The sequence below is a fragment of the Pezoporus wallicus genome, unplaced genomic scaffold, assembly GCF_028554395.1.
Source record: "Pezoporus wallicus isolate ANWC-B61680 ecotype Strahan unplaced genomic scaffold, APGP_CSIRO_Pwel_v1 scaffold_6362, whole genome shotgun sequence".
NCBI lineage: Eukaryota > Metazoa > Chordata > Aves > Psittaciformes > Psittacidae > Pezoporus > Pezoporus wallicus.
In genome coordinates, this window is record NW_026637663.1 from 5,625,354 (window position 1) to 5,642,817 (window position 17,464).

A 17,464-nucleotide genomic window follows, 5' to 3' on the forward strand; every position below is an offset into this window, starting at 1 on the left:
CAAACAAAGGTATGGATGGCATAAAATACATGATCCAATACATACTTCAAGTTTATCACAATTTGAATAGGCTTATTAACAAAGGGTGAAAGCACATTAGTAAGAAAGAAGATAATACATTTAGCATAGTAAAGCAGAAAGCCTATACAAATGTTCTCAGTAAACAGAATGAGACAGGATCAAAGCATATTTGAGAACGGGAGAGACTGCGTTTTGCTCCCTACCTCAGATTCGCAGCTAAATTGTACAGGTTTTAAAGATACCTGTTTCTCAGTTCTTTATATTATCATTTGCAACAGTTATCTTAAACCCTCATAAATGCTGGTGGTTTACTCTCCCTCTTTACCAAAAAAAGCAGAATACAAGCTAATACAGTGTTTTAGATTCCAATGGTTTGCCTCTGCTCTTTGTGAATTTCTTTACTAAGCTCAAGGGTCACTGTGCTCTGGGAAGGAATGCAAAACGCTGCAAAATGAAGAAAATAACCATCAGGGAAGATGCACCGAGTGAAATGACCACCACCTGACAAGGCAGGGCACATGTAAGCAATGTCCCATTCTAATGTATGCGCATACCTAATCTGTTGGAGGGGTTCCTTTTGAAGAGGGCTCGCAGCAGGCTCTGGGCTTCTATGCTCAAGAACTGTGGCATTCCCAGCTTGGCTCTGAAAGAACACAACACTTGAAAAGAAAATAGATTTTTCAAAGATTTTCTCCGTCCCACTGTGGTTTAAAAAGTGGAATTATAGCAGTCAGATGGGCGGACACATAACTGGCTACCAAAGGCTACCTAAGCATAATGCAATACAGAGTGAGCACCTGACCTTGCTCCATTGAAGCTAAAGACGGTTTTAATACTGGCTTCACGAGAGGAAGATCTAATGAATCTCACAATACCTTCTGCAACCTAAGTAGGTCATTTTCCTATAGTTTTTTTTTTTTCTTCACTTTTTTAGCTTGCTGGAATGAATTTGGGAATCAAGAGGCATTTAAATAAAGAAAACTTCATGAAAATAATTATATTAAACCGCACATTCGTGAAAGAGAATAAAAGTTTGCCCTTGGTGATTTCATGCTACAGAGAAAATATGTAATACTGAGCAAAGCTAACCTTTAAATACTTATGTCTGCACTTAACATTAAATGAATAGGAAATTTGCAAAGGAAAAGATGTGAAATTTGGCAACAACAAAACATAAGATATCCTGCAGAAATCTGACTGTTCCCACTTGTGGATAATGATGTTGTTACAGAAAGTAAGATACAGTTCTTTTTTAAGACCTTCTCAGTAATTCACTTCCTACTATTTTTCTGAAGGCAATTTTAGAGCCACATGCAGGCATCAACTGTGTTCGCTGTACCAAATTCATGCCTTATGCAGCTTTGAAAAATGCATTATGCATATTATTATTCTCTACCCTTCACATACTAAGGACTGACTGGCTGCCCAGAGAGTATAGTTAACTCATAGAAGAATGAAAGCAGTTTTGGTACTCACTTGAGAATGAGTGCCATCGTCTCCTTTCTGTCTTTTCCCTGGAAGGGTAACGATCCTGTCAGCATCTCAAACTGTGGAGTAACAACAAAATCGTAAATCAAATGAGCACTGAGGAGATCTGCATAGCGGATAGACACCACACCCACCTTCTCTTTCCAAAACAACCAAAAACTTGAGGAAAAGAAATGGTCCAACTAGCTGTACTTCAGAAAAAGAATGACACAGGGAGTCTGGATTGTGCAGAACATGTAGGACCAACATGACTCTTTTGTTCAAAAGTGCTGTTGCAAACTGCTTACACTGACACTTGGGATCAAGTTTTGGTATGTACTGGAAGAAGTGTCATACGTGCTGTTTCCTCCAGCATCTGTTTTATGGCCAGTGCTGGAGATGAGATATTTTGGCTGGAGGGACCCTTAACCTGAATGAGTATGGCTATTCTTAGGTGTTTGGCATGGACTATGGTGCAAGGCAAATGGGTTGAACATGACACTCCCCATCGTTTTAGCTTGAGTTGCATCACCTTTTTTGATGGAATATTTGCACCACTTAAAGATGACAGTAATGTACTTTGCAGGAGAAACATGCACAAACCCTAAATTCTCAAAGCATCTGAGTGTGGTTTTTAATCTCCTGCTTTGGTTCCCTTGGCTGTATGTGATGGATTTTGCAAGTGTCGTGTTTAATTGAACCCAAATCTTAAAGTAAAACTCAGCAATCATCATCAATTATTTGCCTAACTCGCAAATGAAAACATCAATCAGTTACGGTTCCTTTGAAACAGATTAGTGCTTTCAGTAAATTTGACAGGGATTGTAACAGCAAAACCAAACCAACCAAAACAAACAAACAAAAAACCTCGAGCAACTCCCCCCCCCCCCAAACAAACAAACAAACAAACTAACAAAAAACCCAGCCAAAGAAACTTGCATAATATGGATTCAATACCAGGTCTTTCACGCAGCTCTTGCTGCAGTGTTTCCTGTTGGTATGAGTGGCAGCTTCCCTAAGTGATGTTGAAGGTTATCCTTCACCAGATACAAAGACACCAAGAACATAATTCAGCCTGGGCACAAAGGAGGACAATGTCCATTGAGGGTAAGAAGAAGTGCTACTTTATGTCCATGTCTCTGGCTTTGGTCCTCTTCTACTGTAATAAGTACCTACTAATTAATATTCATTGCTGTAATTAAATACCTATTAAAGGCAGGACAGACTGTGCAATCCTTATATAGTTTCTGTACATTATCATGTAAGTAGCTTCACTGCTCTCAGGAAGCATGCTTGTGCAAAATAAGGATCCTTTCATTACCAAAACCTATGTCAGATGACCCCACAGCCTGACTCTTCCCTTTTCCCAGATTAAGTATAGCCATACCGTAAGAAAAATGCAAGAAAACATAAAAAACCCCTGTAACTGTGAAACTGTTACACTATTCTGGGGATGAAGGCAGAAGTTTAGAAGCCAGATAACTAATTGACTAAAGCTAATTGAAGAATTAATCTGCATTAATAACAAATTACCTTAAGGCAATAAAGCAAATGGTAGAACCAAGAGAAAAAAAAAAGCAAACCACTTTTAAAAGTGTGTATGGCTAACGGGTATAAACAAAATTTGGAAAAAAACAAACGTGTTAACTCCTGCTTTGTCTAGGAGAGTCAAAGAATTGTTGCCTGGCACAGCTGGAGGAAATCAGCTCCCCTTCTAGAGAGAAACATAATGGGGGAGAATTTTAGAAACTGCCTAAATGACACTAGAGCTCAAGCACCATTTTCAAAGCAATTCTGACCTACTACAACCTTAGTCCTAAGGTTAACTGCACTTAGTTGTAAGTGTTCAGATATACTGGGGATAAGGAGCAGAGAACATTGCTTCTCAGGACAGCAGCAGAAGTGGTACGTATTGCATCAACCCCTCCTGATGATTTATTAAGAATTTTCGTTCAGGGTTAAGTACCCAATGTTCACTTATACTTGCTCATGTTACTTTGTCATAATAGATCTAATTTAACAGCACTAGCAATGACTGCTACAGCTTATTTATTTTGGCAGAAATGGGCTTGATGGTGCTGATGCGGATGATATAGATGATACAGATATAAGCCACTGTTTGGTCAGTGACTACATGGGAAAAGATGACTGTAGTTCTCACCCACCACGGTATCACAGAAAGACCTGTAAATGCACTGTGGCTGCAAGAGGCCAAGAAAACTGAAGGCAAGAAATTCAGATAGTGTCCAAAAGAGAAACAAGGAATGAAAACAGAAATGTAAGTTGCAAGAGGGAACAGGCAAAATGACGGTTCTGGAGGTTGCAGAGAATATTTACTGTGCTGCTTTAATGGTTAGCACTTTGTTACCACATGTCTACAATTACACAGGTCTAATGTTGAGATTAATTCAGAAGAAATGCACTTAACATCAATATGTAAAATGAAAGGCAGCTGCACGAGTTAAATGTACCAGAGCTTTTTACTTCAAGAAACTCAACTAAGAAGCAGCTGAAAGAAAGCATTGGTTTCTCAGTTGCAGTCCTGATTAAATCTGTTGTAGGTTAAAATGAAAGAACAAGACTGAAACAAAAATTAAATTAAAACAGTTAATCTCATCAGTTAAAGATACCACTTTACTGCACAACAACCTGTTTTCCTGCTAATTTTTGCAAAAAAATCAAAAATCTTGCTAAACCTAAACATGCAAAGAACTCTGTATTTATGTGCAAGGGTGTTAACAGCAAGTTGTATGTGTCACAGCAGGTTGAAGAGGAGCTGAGCCTAGGTGTGAAGAAACACTGTAGTATTTTTGGTTATTAGAGCAGACCATATAGTTTTGCTGGGAGACTTCAGTTTTAACCCTCCCCTCTTCCCCATCTGTATAAACCATCTGTTTGCTGCTTGCCTCACAATGATTTTGCTTCCTGGGTATTCTGGAGGGCCACTTTCTATTAGCTAGCATTTTAGAAGGCTGTGCTTCCCTCCATCCTTGACTTGCGTTCTGTACCGGTATTCAGCAAGAAAGGCACCACTTACACATTCACTACATTGCTGACAAGTATAAACAGATTTCTTTTTATTTGGGACTACCTACTGAGTCACCACACTCCTTTTTTCTTTAATTATATTTCCCTCTGCTCACAAAGCGTACAGTGTTTTCTTCCCAAACTGAAACAGACTCAACTTCCATGAGATCTGTGGCCTGGTAAATCACCCAATATGATGAACTACAGAACCAATGCTCTGGGAGGTCTTGCAAGAGACATGTTATATTATATATACGCATTTTATATTGTGCAGACCAGTTTATGTGGGCTCAGAGATGGTAGTGTGAGCATCAAGACTCTTGCAGCACAGCTGAAAAGGTATTAGTCATGTACGCAACTTTCTGACAATTTAAGTCAATCGCTTATTCATGCAGATCTTTTGATGTAAAGCTTTTATAGAATATTTCCTATCCAAAATCTCCAATGCAATGAGTAAGATGGAGGAAGGTATAAAATGAAACCTGCCTGGTCTTGACAAACCACATAAAATCATCAGCACAACATTTTATGTGGGTCCCAGCAGTCATCACCACATCTTAAAGGAGAGGCAGGTACTGTCTTCTAGGATACTTGGAAAGGGTGAATTTCAACATTTGTATAACTATATCTACTGACACATACTAAGCTACCAGTATATGAATAGAGTATATAATAGTTTTAGTGCATAATAATTAATAAAATAATTCATAACATAATTGATATGTCAAGACCAGAATTTAGTCTTTTTCAGACAACTTTGCTTTGATACTAATAAACACAAAATGCCACACTTCAGGTTGCCTTCAAAGATCATTTACTTTGATTTTAGCCTGTGCCCTAGTTAATGCAGGTTGGCAAAGACCCACTAGCACAACCTAACTTCACACTGTAGCATCAACGTCTCTTCACACAACAGACCGGACAAGAGAGTGTTTGGTTGTTCTTCTGATCTGATGTCTAGTTTCCAGGCCATTTTAACACTATCTAATACATTCCCTCTTGTAATCAAAATTTTAGGTATGAAAATTACACTATCACATTCACTTCCCTTGAATCTATGCATACTTCACCAAATGATACATTTTCTTTGTACATTTCATACTGCAAATTGCTTAGAGAGAAATGCTAACAATTCATTTGGATACCATTTAATTCTCTTCAGTTTTTCAGACTGGCAAAAAAAGAGCTTCCCTAATAGAACATACAAGTGACAGACCAAGAAAAACAAGGAGAAATTAGCAGAGTGAAAGACAGCATTGCAAAATCCTCCCACACTTTAGTGTATGGAAATACTCCTTTTCTGTCCCAACCAGTTAATCGTTAAAAAGGAAAAAAAGATTGAACTTATTAGAGCTATTTTTCTCTAAGATGTCTGGTAGCATTCAAAGGCTTAAAGCATCCGCTTACAGTTAAAAAGCTTTCACTCTAACTCATCTCCTTTTATATGGATTCTTATCTTTTCTGATACATCATATCCCTGTGGGAGGGGGTGAAAAGAGACAGAGGAAAAAGAAACCCTAGCAAAAAAACAGGGGGGTAAGGGCTGAAATCATTAGCAGGTGAAAGAAAAACAGTCTATACACCAAATACACCATCAATTAACTGGAGACCATTAGTTTTCACATTGCTTCATAACCTTACTTTGGTGACACCAGTTGTCTACTTTTGGGTAAAAAAAATTAAATATACTCTATGGATTGGGGCATGTAGGATAATATATAGCTACCTAAAATAGCTTCCATATGACATGAAATGGAGCTGTATTCAAAGAGCACATTGCTACATTAATTTATGCTTCCACCCTGGTTCTGCAGGGGAGCCGCGGTGAGGCGCAATGTGAGCCACAGCGGCAGTGCCTGTTAGTGGCCTTGCATCGAACATTTGGGTAGACATACAGCTTGTACACTTTGAGAGAGAGCAGCAGCACCTGTGTTATCTGAATATCCTTGTAAGAGTAATAAATGCATGGTGTCTAAGCTCAAGGGGCAGTGCTATGCTTGACAGAACAACTCTAAAGAAGTCATATAGCTTTTAAAAAACCACTGTGTCACAAACCAACTTCTTGATCTTCCGTTTGTCCTCCTCAGCAACAATGGCAGCACACTCCGAAGAGGTGTAGGAGGAACCAGGTTAGCGGCCAAACAACTGATTTTAGATGGCTGGCTTGAGGAGAGCTCAAACCTCTCTGAAAAACTTTCCTGACACTTCATCCCAGTGTCCAATACTACAGCACTCACGAGGATGTTACTGGGTTCTTACTAGCCAAGCAGCTCCACTGTAGTAAGGTATCTCTTGCTGAACTCTTCTTAGGAAGTGTTTTCCAGGGCCTCACTTCTTAAGCAGGAAGGAGCCGAAGCAGCTCCTTTCTCTTTGTGGTGCTTTCCCCTGTGATGTGCTCATAGATGGTATAGGTATCAATTAATTTCCCCTGCAAAACTGTATCAAATACTATACTATAACAGAGACACAAGAGATCCACTTCATTTACTTTGTTTTGTAAAAGATGCCTATCTCATCAAATAAAATACCAGATTAATCAAGCATGACTGATTTTTTGTAAATTCATACTGCATTTTAGCTAAATTTTCATCGAGTTTTCATGCATAAAGAATGAATTTGCAGTGTCTCATACTGATTCCATTTAAACTACCTCCAGAACAGCTTGCGACTCATAAAGGTTAAGCAACAGTGGGGAAAAAATGCAAATTTTGTATAGTTAATCCAATGTAAAGACATGTAAGAAAAAGATGGATTCCTAGCTATTCCTCTGCGTCAGTCGATACAATTGTGTCTGTTTCTACATAGTTTTAAAATCAGCCTCAGCATGCACTGAGGACAAAAGCAAACATCCCAAACTAGTCATAATCAAGACATAGCAAAATAGTACAGAAGAAGAAAGGAGGATGACATGGTGCTTGTATGTATTTGTTTTCTGTTCTCACCAGGAGAAAAGAGAGGTTTGTCAGTCACAGTTTCCCACCAACTAATGAGACTACAGGAGACCCACTACTAGTTCAAAAATTATCTGACTCTTATTAGTGGAGCAAGAGTCATCAATGCTGATGTGAAGACAGATGAATGGCAGAAGAATCACTGAGGTCCTGTGAAATATTTGGAGTGCTGTCTAAGATATGGCCCTTTAAATTTATATTTTGTAGAAGAAAAGAGTAAATTTCTAGGTTTCTCTAACATCTGAAAATTCTCTAAAATCTGAAAATTGCTGCTTGGGAAATTGTTTCCCAATAGGAACCAGGTTGGCAACTCGGTGGGTGTTTGTTCTGAAATGCTTGTGTTCTTCTGAGCTTTCCCTACCGTGTTTCTGTGCAGTAGAAATATTTATGGCTCATGGTAACCAACTGAGACAAACAACTGTAAGAAGGAAGAGAGACAATCTGGGGCCAAATGCTACCTTATTTACTGCCCGGACCAGCTGGTTTGCTATCACTGGTGCAACAAAAATGACCAAGCAATCATTACACATCTACTTTTCTATCAACCCTTAATTGCTGAAAGCAGTACTTTTTATCTGAGGGATCTGATCACTCTTACAGCCACCCCCCAACAAATAAACACAACTTTTCCACTACCATGAGGACGCCGAAAGACCACCAGTCAGCACTCTGTGTGTGTCCTCGTCGGTTGACCACCTCCGGGGCCATGTACTCTATTGTCCCACAGAATGAGTATGCTCTCTTGTCATGGTCGATGGCTTCTTTACTTAGACCAAAATCTAAACAAATTGTAACAAAAAAAGACTTGTCAGGTCTATAAGAATGATTATTTAAGCTTTTACTCACTTAAACTGTTCAAACAAATCACACCAAGTAGCCAACGAAGCACTCTCTGTGTGCAAAAATGGCACAGACGTGTCTGTGCTGAAGCTGGGCTGATACGGAGGGCCTGGGTGGCATTTTAATACATTCTCAAAATAGGTTTATCATTTTCTCTGCTCGGAATGAGATTCTGGCCCAAAGAAGAAGAGAGAGTTTAAATAAGCAGAGATACCCAGCTCAGATTTGGTGAAGATAATGCTGGTAAGGATTTTGCTTAGATAACCAAAGCATTAGAAATAATAATTCTAATGGGATGCCTTTCCAGGTGTTCTCTGCACAGCTACAATTCAGATAACTTAATCTAGACTAAGCAGACATATTGAAGCATCCTTCCATCCACAGTGGTAAGCAGCCAAGCCTGCATACTTCAAGAGTACAATCTTGCCAAGAAAACACTGCATTCTCCATGTGCTATGCAGCATGGGTGCTTGACAAATTGCCAGAGAAGTCCAACACTCAAACTCTTCTGGCTTCTGAATTCTTGTAAGGAAACTCTTTCCAAGCAAAGACTAAGATGCATGGAACATACTGCAGAAAAAAAAATCATCTTAGAGACATGAAGTTTTTCCTCACATACCTGTTATCTTAATGTGGCCCTCTTCATCAAGAAGAATGCTGTAAAGCAAAAAAGTTCATTCATTAGGCAGGCACAGAGTGCAGTTAACAAACATGAATAGAACATGCTTAAAACAGATAAGGAAATACGCAAATGCATGTGTAAACAAACCCTCAGTGGATTATATGCCTCTAGAAAGAAAAATGATACTCAAAGGTCTGTCTAGTCTCATGGCTGAAGCATGCATGGCTTGCAGCAGTTGCATGGAGAGACTCCTTAATCCATAGCATGCTCAGGGCAGGCATGCAAGCTGAGCTCAGAATGAACAGAGTGTTCAAAGCACACAGCTGCAGAATATCTGCTTCCAGCAGGAGAAGAAGTTGCAGGTTTTCTCTTCTTCTCATAATAATAAAGGTAAGCACACAAATAATTGCTTGGACTCACTGGAACTGAAATTAACTGCACAGGTAGTCAGGTTCATGCTGAAGTAATAAAAGTGATCACAGAGTACAATGACTAGTCACAGCGTAACTGCATGAATCTTAGCTCCTGCTAACTTATTCTGCCTGGAAGCATAAATGAAAATTCAGCCTGGAAGCTAAATTCAAGAGTTCTCACATTTGCCACCTGCCAATGTATTTTATTCTCACAAAGACACTCTAACATTTCTCTGAGAAAAATTACTGTAGTTCACAAAAATTGCCATTTTTTATTGAAACAAGAGAGAACACTGACACCAAAAAATTATGATTTTTTGGGGGGGTAATTTTTCTGCTTATAAATACCAACAGTAATGAGGGTGGTGTTTCTTCAGTTCTAGTTAGATTTAGTGTATTTCTCTTTTCAAAATGGTCTAGCAAGGTGTCAGCTATTTTTATATTCCCCTTCTCCTAGAGAGTCGCTTTAATCCAATTATTCAAGAAGAAAATATGACAGAAGTGAAACAAACACATTGGGCTATACTTTGTGAAAGGCTGTCTCTGTACCGAAACATATTTGAAAAGAGATGATCTTCTGTCATTCATTTGTGTGCTTAGAACATACTGTTATTGTGTAATTCATCAAAGGCCAGCAGTTGAGTCACTACTACGTGTTGGATAATTAAAGCTATTCCGTTTTGATAAATCATCTTTACTTCTATTCTTTCTCTCCAGCGTTCTTGAAGTTGTAGCCTATAACAGGCATGTTTAAATTCATTACTGTGACTGCAATCCGTAAGCAAGAGGCTTGTGCTCCAGAAAAGCACAGAACAGAACACCTGCCAGTGCGGAGGTGAGCTTGAACGTATGAACTCCACAGACCTGACTTTGGAAAAACAGCAAGGGAGAGTACAGCTCACAGAAATAACCCAACATTTTGCCCCACACCTGGAAAATCCCTATGAATAGCAATGCAATTCAACGGTTGTGGGGTTTTCCCCAGAAACATTGGTTTTATATTTCATAGAATCATAGAGTAGTTAGGGTTGGAAATGACCTTAAGATATATATTTCCTATTGAAAATCCGTGCTGCTTTTCTATGTATACAATACATGTCTTTTCATACCTTTACCGTCATCAGAGTGTTCATACCTTACCCTCACTGAAGGTATGGAGCAATACCAGCACAGTTATCAGATGGATAATACTGTCTTAGGTTAAGTCAGCCAGCAGCATATAAGTCTTTCTCACACTCAGTGTTTGCATGAACAGCAACATAAATGGGTCCTGGTTTCCTAAGGGTGTTTATCCTACACACATACACACACACACATATACATATATCCCTCCTCTGTCTCATTTTCCCTTACCACCCTTACACAGTGCCCTCAGCTGCCTGCAGTTTCCCCTGTGGCCCCTGGCAGCACCGTTTGAACAGCTGGGTGTTTCCATGTTTGCCATCTACCAACACATATAACGCCACAATTATGAACTGAAAATTACATTTCACATAAAAGAAAACAATATGCTAGCAGTGAGAAGGTAACTGTTGCACTGAATTAGCTTAGAGTGACATTAAGAAGCAAAGAACAATGTACCTGCGTCTAAGCATTCAAATTACAACAGACAAATAGTTTTCCTTTGACTGTAGAAACAAACATTATCCAATCACACTTTGTCTTCCCCTTTTATCTTTATTGTTTTACAATTCTTTTTTATCCCACACTGCCTGTAGTAGAAGTTCTATTGTGACAATTACTTTAGCTATGGTTTGCAGGATCAACTAATCTGAAAGAAACTAATATTATTTTGCAGAAGGGAAAAAATAGAAGTTGTTAATGTGATTCAGGCTATCTTTCCTCTAAACCAAATTTTGAGATTATAAAAAACATAAGTAGTAGACTACTTTTAAATCTTAAATGTAATCCCATTGAGTGATAGCCTCTCACTGTGAGAATTTTCCATTTTATTTCCTCAGTTTAAGGCTTTTACAGGATACTGTCATTGCCAACCAGTTCTTTGTTTCAAAACAGTAACAACATTTTAGCCTCAGGATCATCCCAGAAATCTTCAAACTGCTTTTACTGACCTGCTGTCCTAAGCATGACTACACACAGACTTTGCATTTATAAAGCTATTTTTGAAAGATATGGTTTTCAGTTAAATAGATTACTTGATTTATCCCCAGGTACAAACTTGAGGTATACCAGTCTGGGTCACTCCCTTTCCTGTACAACTGCTATATTCATGTAAACTAATTTTATACTATGAAAATTGTATCCAGATTCAACCGCATCACTGGTATCTATTTAACTGTACATCAAACACCATAAACCATACACTCAAAAGTTAGGAGATACAAGCATAAGGGCTGCCACCTTAACTTCACACAGTGATCTCACTTTATAAATGTATTTTAGTTACATGATGATAGTTTTTGTTTTCTTCCAGAGAAAGAACAGGTAATACCCATGGATTTTAGCAGAGTAGCACAGTGAGGGGGACAGCTAGCTGCTCTCAGCTTAGACACAAATGCCCAGAGAGCTGGATTCCATTTATTCCTTTTCAACTCTAAACCTAGAGTATGTTCCTTTTCAACATGCTTCTGTGTAACAATGGTAAATCAATGTCACCTTCCTTTCTTGGGTGAGCTCTAATTTCTCAATTCACTGATCCTTGATTTGAGGCACTGCAGCTTGGTCTGAAGAAATTTTAAGTGCTCTCACTTGCAATTGAAGTCAGTGAAAGATGTGCTTTGAAACAGAAAGTGACACTCAATTCTAAGAACGCTAAAAATCAGGTTCTCCGTATCTCTAACACAGTGAAAAGTTTTGACATGCACTTATTTTTCTCCTTGGTTTCTAACTCCTCCTAAAGCAAAAAATTATGGCATTTGCCTATAAATGAAACAGCACTGTGACTTACAGTTCAATATACAGGCTCTTATTTGGACACCTTCTAATAGCAGCTTCATGTATCACGTGTTAGCTTGAAAAACAGCTTCATCTAACTCCAGAAAGAAAAGTATTGCATGATTCAGACTAATGCTCACTAGAAACAAGGTTTGAAGCTCAAAACCTATAATCAGCATTATTCTATAACGTACATGTTCGTTGACGCTGACCAAATAAAGCAGCAATTCAGAATGAAGTTGAAACTGAAGAGCTGCTGGTAGACAATGAAGCAGCATGTGGCAGTGGCAGCTATAGTGTGACTGCTCCTTACCTGCCTTTCATACTAGCAGCAAACTGTCAACTTTCTCCCTCCAGTTGTTCAATCTGCAGGAGGACTTCCTGTATTTGCCAAAGACTCTCTTTTTCAGTTTTGGTTGCATAAACAAGACTGGGAATTTCAGTTACCTGCGACAGGGTCTTGAGCCCAAAGGACTCTCGCTACATACATCTATATGAATTCATATAGTACTACTACTATTATTTTTGTAACCAAAACATACAACTGAATTTAAAGTTTAAATCAGATAGTACTGTGCTACAGAAAAATCTCCTCCCCTTCAAATTCTCACCTACAAAGTCCACCTTCCATCATTTTTGGTCTCTTTATCCATGAGCATGAAAGCAATAGCACTCCATTGCAAAGAAAGAGCTGCATATTTTTTAATTTCATGTCATAGAAGGAAAAGGCTGCTCTGCTGTTAAACTTCGGAAGTGTAAGCAACAGCCAAACAGACTGCCCCCAGTGGTCATCTTTTTTAAATGACAGCAAACATTACATTAAAAAGGCTGGTAACTTCGAAATGCTGTAGCCTGTTTTATTTGAGCTGACACAGAAGATGCAGGCAAAGAACCAGGCAAGCGGCATGAAATAAAAACAGTATCACGTCACTCCGAGTGATAGCACTGAGAGTGTCATTTAGTCTACTGATGTACTGCAAATAAATCAGAGAAAGAAAAGTGCTCCATAACAGCACATTAGGAGTAGAAAACAGCTGCAAATACAAGGGAGAAGAATTATTGGGAAAATATTTTGGATCATTAATATTAATACTGAAGTGGTTTTAAAATCCCAATAATCACGTGCCTCATGAGCTAATATGCACACTAATTTTCAGAGATGCTCATTTAGGAATGGCTACAATAAAACCGAATGGTGCCATGACACATTTTGTATGAGCTGAAAGCGCAGCTGCTTTGAGGCATTGTACCGAAGCAAGGGGAAGGCCAGATTAAATGCTACAAATGGAGAACAGTGGCAGTGAAGTCAAAGGCACAAAAATCTGAATGCCACGCTGAGATAATTCACTAAACTGAAGGCCAGGCACACAGAGGTCCAATCATACTGGAGCACAGTCAAAATATTTTGCCTCATGCTAAAAAAATATGATAGGAAGACCCTACTGCTCATGGTGAGGGTCTTCAAGTAAAGTCTTACATATAAGAAGGAAGGCATAGCCTCTGGCACCTTCTGACTTACTCGTGTGACAAGGAGCAGAAACGACCTAAAAGCCCACGTATGTATGTTTTGGTTCACTCTTTCTTATTAACTTACTTTTCTGGTTTTAGATCCCTGTAAATAATTCCAAGACCATGGAGATGGTCTAATGCCAAGGCCAGCTCAGCTAAGTAGAACTTGACATCCTCTTCTGTAAACATCACCTAGAGAGAAGGAAGAGAACACATCTATTTACCGGACAGTGGTGAGCTGGCTTACATTAAACAGCATGGAGAAGGAATTATCTAAGTCAGGAATGCAGGAAGGACCATCGTACCAGGTTCAATTTTCCACAATTTGTCTGAGCTCACATTAACAATTCTTACCAGATTTTCCATATAAAACAAAACGTAATCTGTCGAGTAACTCTGTTCCTTAAAACATGCTGCTTTCATTCATCTATTTGATCTGTTTACATGACACCATGTTGTAATAATATGAACATGGTTCTAACGCTGCAGCCTTTGGAAATGAATGGCAAAATTCAATACATTCATTGCAGCTCTTATTTCTTTCATATCTCTTAATTTGCTAAAATCTTGGCATTTGGCTCCCAAATTCTCATGAAATAACACAGTGCAACCCCTTCGGGAAATGAAATGCTTCCAAATCTAAGCATGAAGAGACTCAAGAAATGGATTTAAAAACCCATGCATTGAGAGTTCAAGGAATCTCAGTGCAGATAACCTAAGCAGGGCTGCGCTGTCTAACATTGAGGATCTGCTGAGATCTAAACTGAGGGCAGCTTTCCTTTCTATAGCAGATATGGATACTCCTAACACTGAAAGCTCTGTTTTAGGTGGTAAGAAACTTCTGTAATTGAGAAAACACCAAGCTCAGGAAAACTCAGATGGCAAGAAACCCCTTTGGTTCAATTTTCATTATATCCCAGATGTTCTCTTTAATTAAATTTCAATACATACAACGATAATAATGAAGAAAGAGAAGCTGGTATATTGGATACACAAGTGTGAATACTGTGTATGACAGAAGTAAAATGAGTCAGCTCAACACAAATTTAGATGTCATGTAAATTTAAGTACCTACAATAGACGTTGCTGAGCTTGTTTTTAAAATTAAGTATCTGGTCTTGAATGCTCTGAGAAGCTGCAGGGGGCTGAGAGCAAAAAGACAGTATTCAGAGAACAGATGTCACATTATTTAATTAAGTCTATCACTCCAAAGGCTAGAAAGGAAAAGGATACAACAGCAAAACCTCTGACTAAAAATATAATTGGACTGAACGTAAAAACTGCATTAATTATCAAAATAAATTTGAATTGTTCATAAGGTTCAACATAAATGTAGGCAAGAAGTGAAGTCAACAGAATCAGGGGAAAACTAATCTATACAGATACATCTAGGTAAAGTCAGATGTCTCAGAAAAAAAAAAGCAGGAGAGAGATAATGCTGTAGTATATGGGATCTGATTGAAAGTCCACTGAAATCAACACCATAAGTAACAAATTTCAAGCAGACCAAGTTTTCCCATATTTTTTTCCCTTGTGATACCTTCACACTAAACAGCTGCAAAGTATAGGTACACAGCATGAGCTGCAATCACTGAAAAAAGATGTAAAAGGACTGTAAAGTTAAGAGGACTCATTCTTCATAGTATAAAGAAGAGAACTTGGTGCATTGCATTAGAAAAGCTTTGGGAAAAATGTGAAATTTTAAAGGAGTACAAAATCTCAGCTGTTCTCTTTCACTTTTAAGTTTCCTGACTGTGCAGAACGGGTAACTGCCCTTTGTAGGTAAGAGTCACTTCTCTCTTCTTCCATGAAACAGGAAAGCCCCTTGCTAAGACAGCACGCTGCCTCGTTAACAAAGCCTGATTTCATGACAAAACAGCACAAGGATATTTTCAAGTTCATTAATCTTTTTCCTCCTGTTAAAAAACAACTGATACCTTGTACTGCGTATCAATTACTTGGCAGTGTAATAAGCCTGTTGCTAACGTCTGATTGCGTTAGCAACAAGCCTTGAAAGCAAATACTTGGGATCCTCCCCAAGCTGTGGTGCACACAGCAGACTGTAGCATGTCACCAAACTAGGAATAAGATGTGGGGGAAAAAAGTCAGGGAACTTTTGAATAAAAGCACTGTTTCACAGCTTTTTTAGTCCACCAGTAACTCCACAGATCAAGGAGAGCTAACATAGCTGCCCCCTGAGATGGCATTTGAAAGGCCCCTACCTTATCTGTAAAGATTGTGTGTTAGGTGGTTGCTTGCACCACTGCCTCCACACCCTAGAAAGAGATCAAGGGCTAGGGACATCATGTTAGAGACAGAGAACGCTGGGGCACAACCAAGCCCCAGGGTGGCAGGCATCCTCCCTGGAGCCTTCTGCACTGCCTGCAGGGCCCTCTCTGAGGCTAAGTGCAGGAGGATGCGCTGCTTCAAACAATGACAGTCAAGTGCTAAATGAAGCTAGAAACCCTACCACTGCCACTCTCTTAAGGCATTAGCAAGACTTAAGTTTGCACTGTTTTCTGGCTGCCTCCTTCTCCAGCAGCAGCACCTCCAGAGGCAGGAGCTGCAGAGGACAAGGAAGGGATGGGAGCCAAGGGAGGTGATGGAAGCAGCGGCTGTCCTCAGGCATGAAGGAGGAGAGCAGGTGAGGGCTGTGACAGTCACCCTTCAAGCCCCAGCCAGCATGGTGCGTGGCCTCTAACCTGCTCCCAGCAGCTGCTGCAGGAGACGGCTCCTCTGCTGCTCACTGGCTGACACTGCTGTTAGCATACTTGCTGGAGAGGTCAGCCCTAGCCTACAGCCTTCTCTCCTTTCTGCTGGCAGTTGTGTTTTTCCAGTGGTTTTGTCCCTATCTCCAGGGCAAAATGTACTGGGGATTGATTTCTCTGACTGCTTCTCATCACGTGCAAGATATATTTTGCAAGCAATGAGTTTGGAGCTATTTCGCTATGGGGATGGCTTATTAGTAGCACAGTTTTCTGCAACAGTGATGCTTAAATGATATCTGCTGCATTACCTATGGCATAATTTAAATACAATCATTATGAACCTCTTAAAGATGCAAGATGATAACATTCTATTACATATATATTGCATCAACTTAACCAAAGTTCTGGAAATCCAGGAGAGTCTTTCATTTCTAAGTTAAAAATCTACTGGCTTACCTCTTTGGAGAGTCTTGTGAAAAGGTCCCCTCCCCGCAGGAAATCTAGTATTAGATACAATTTTCCCTCTGTTTGAAATGCTGCATTAGAAAAGGATGGAGAGGTTGAAAGCTTGAATCATGATAAAGGTCTCCAAAATATGAATTGTGTTGACTAGCAGCATATCATGCATGACATTAGCTTCCCTGTCATTTCAGCAGTTTGGGAGCAGAAAATTTCTGTATAGAACTAAGCAATCAAGCTTAGGCTATGGGAATAATGGTATCAGTTGAGAGACAATACATTACTTATATATTAATTTCCATGCTAAGCACCTATGAATTAATATTGCTTTCCACTGCACAAGGAACCAGGAGTCGCTAATGGCTAGGCATAGAGGGAAGCTCCCAGCCTTGTGCAAGAGGAGGGCCTATCCAAAATGTCCTCAGAAGACCCTTTACAGTAATAAGGGGGCTCCTCGGGAGGCTGAGGAGGCAGAAGGAGGCAACTCCAGCAAGACACCACATTCATGTACAAATATACACAAATTTGGACTGGTGCTGATTATTAAAACCA

The 17,464-nt window shown here is 39.3% G+C and overlaps 1 protein-coding gene across 5 annotated transcripts in view; it reads right to left on the reverse strand.

Moving 5' to 3' along the window:
- RPS6KA2 (ribosomal protein S6 kinase A2) overlaps positions 1 to 17,464 on the reverse strand; it is a 294,149-nt gene that overhangs the window by 48,649 nt on the left and 228,036 nt on the right. For all 5 annotated transcript variants that reach the window (XM_057406938.1, XM_057406939.1, XM_057406937.1 and 2 more), the window contains exons 5-10: positions 16,910 to 16,989; positions 13,831 to 13,937; positions 8,926 to 8,963; positions 8,103 to 8,245; positions 1,498 to 1,568; positions 576 to 664 (exon numbers count right to left, since the gene is read on the reverse strand). In XM_057406938.1, the coding sequence (XP_057262921.1) occupies positions 576 to 664; positions 1,498 to 1,568; positions 8,103 to 8,245; positions 8,926 to 8,963; positions 13,831 to 13,937; positions 16,910 to 16,989 (528 nt within the window). The remainder of the gene's footprint in view (positions 1 to 575; positions 665 to 1,497; positions 1,569 to 8,102; positions 8,246 to 8,925; positions 8,964 to 13,830; positions 13,938 to 16,909; positions 16,990 to 17,464) is intronic.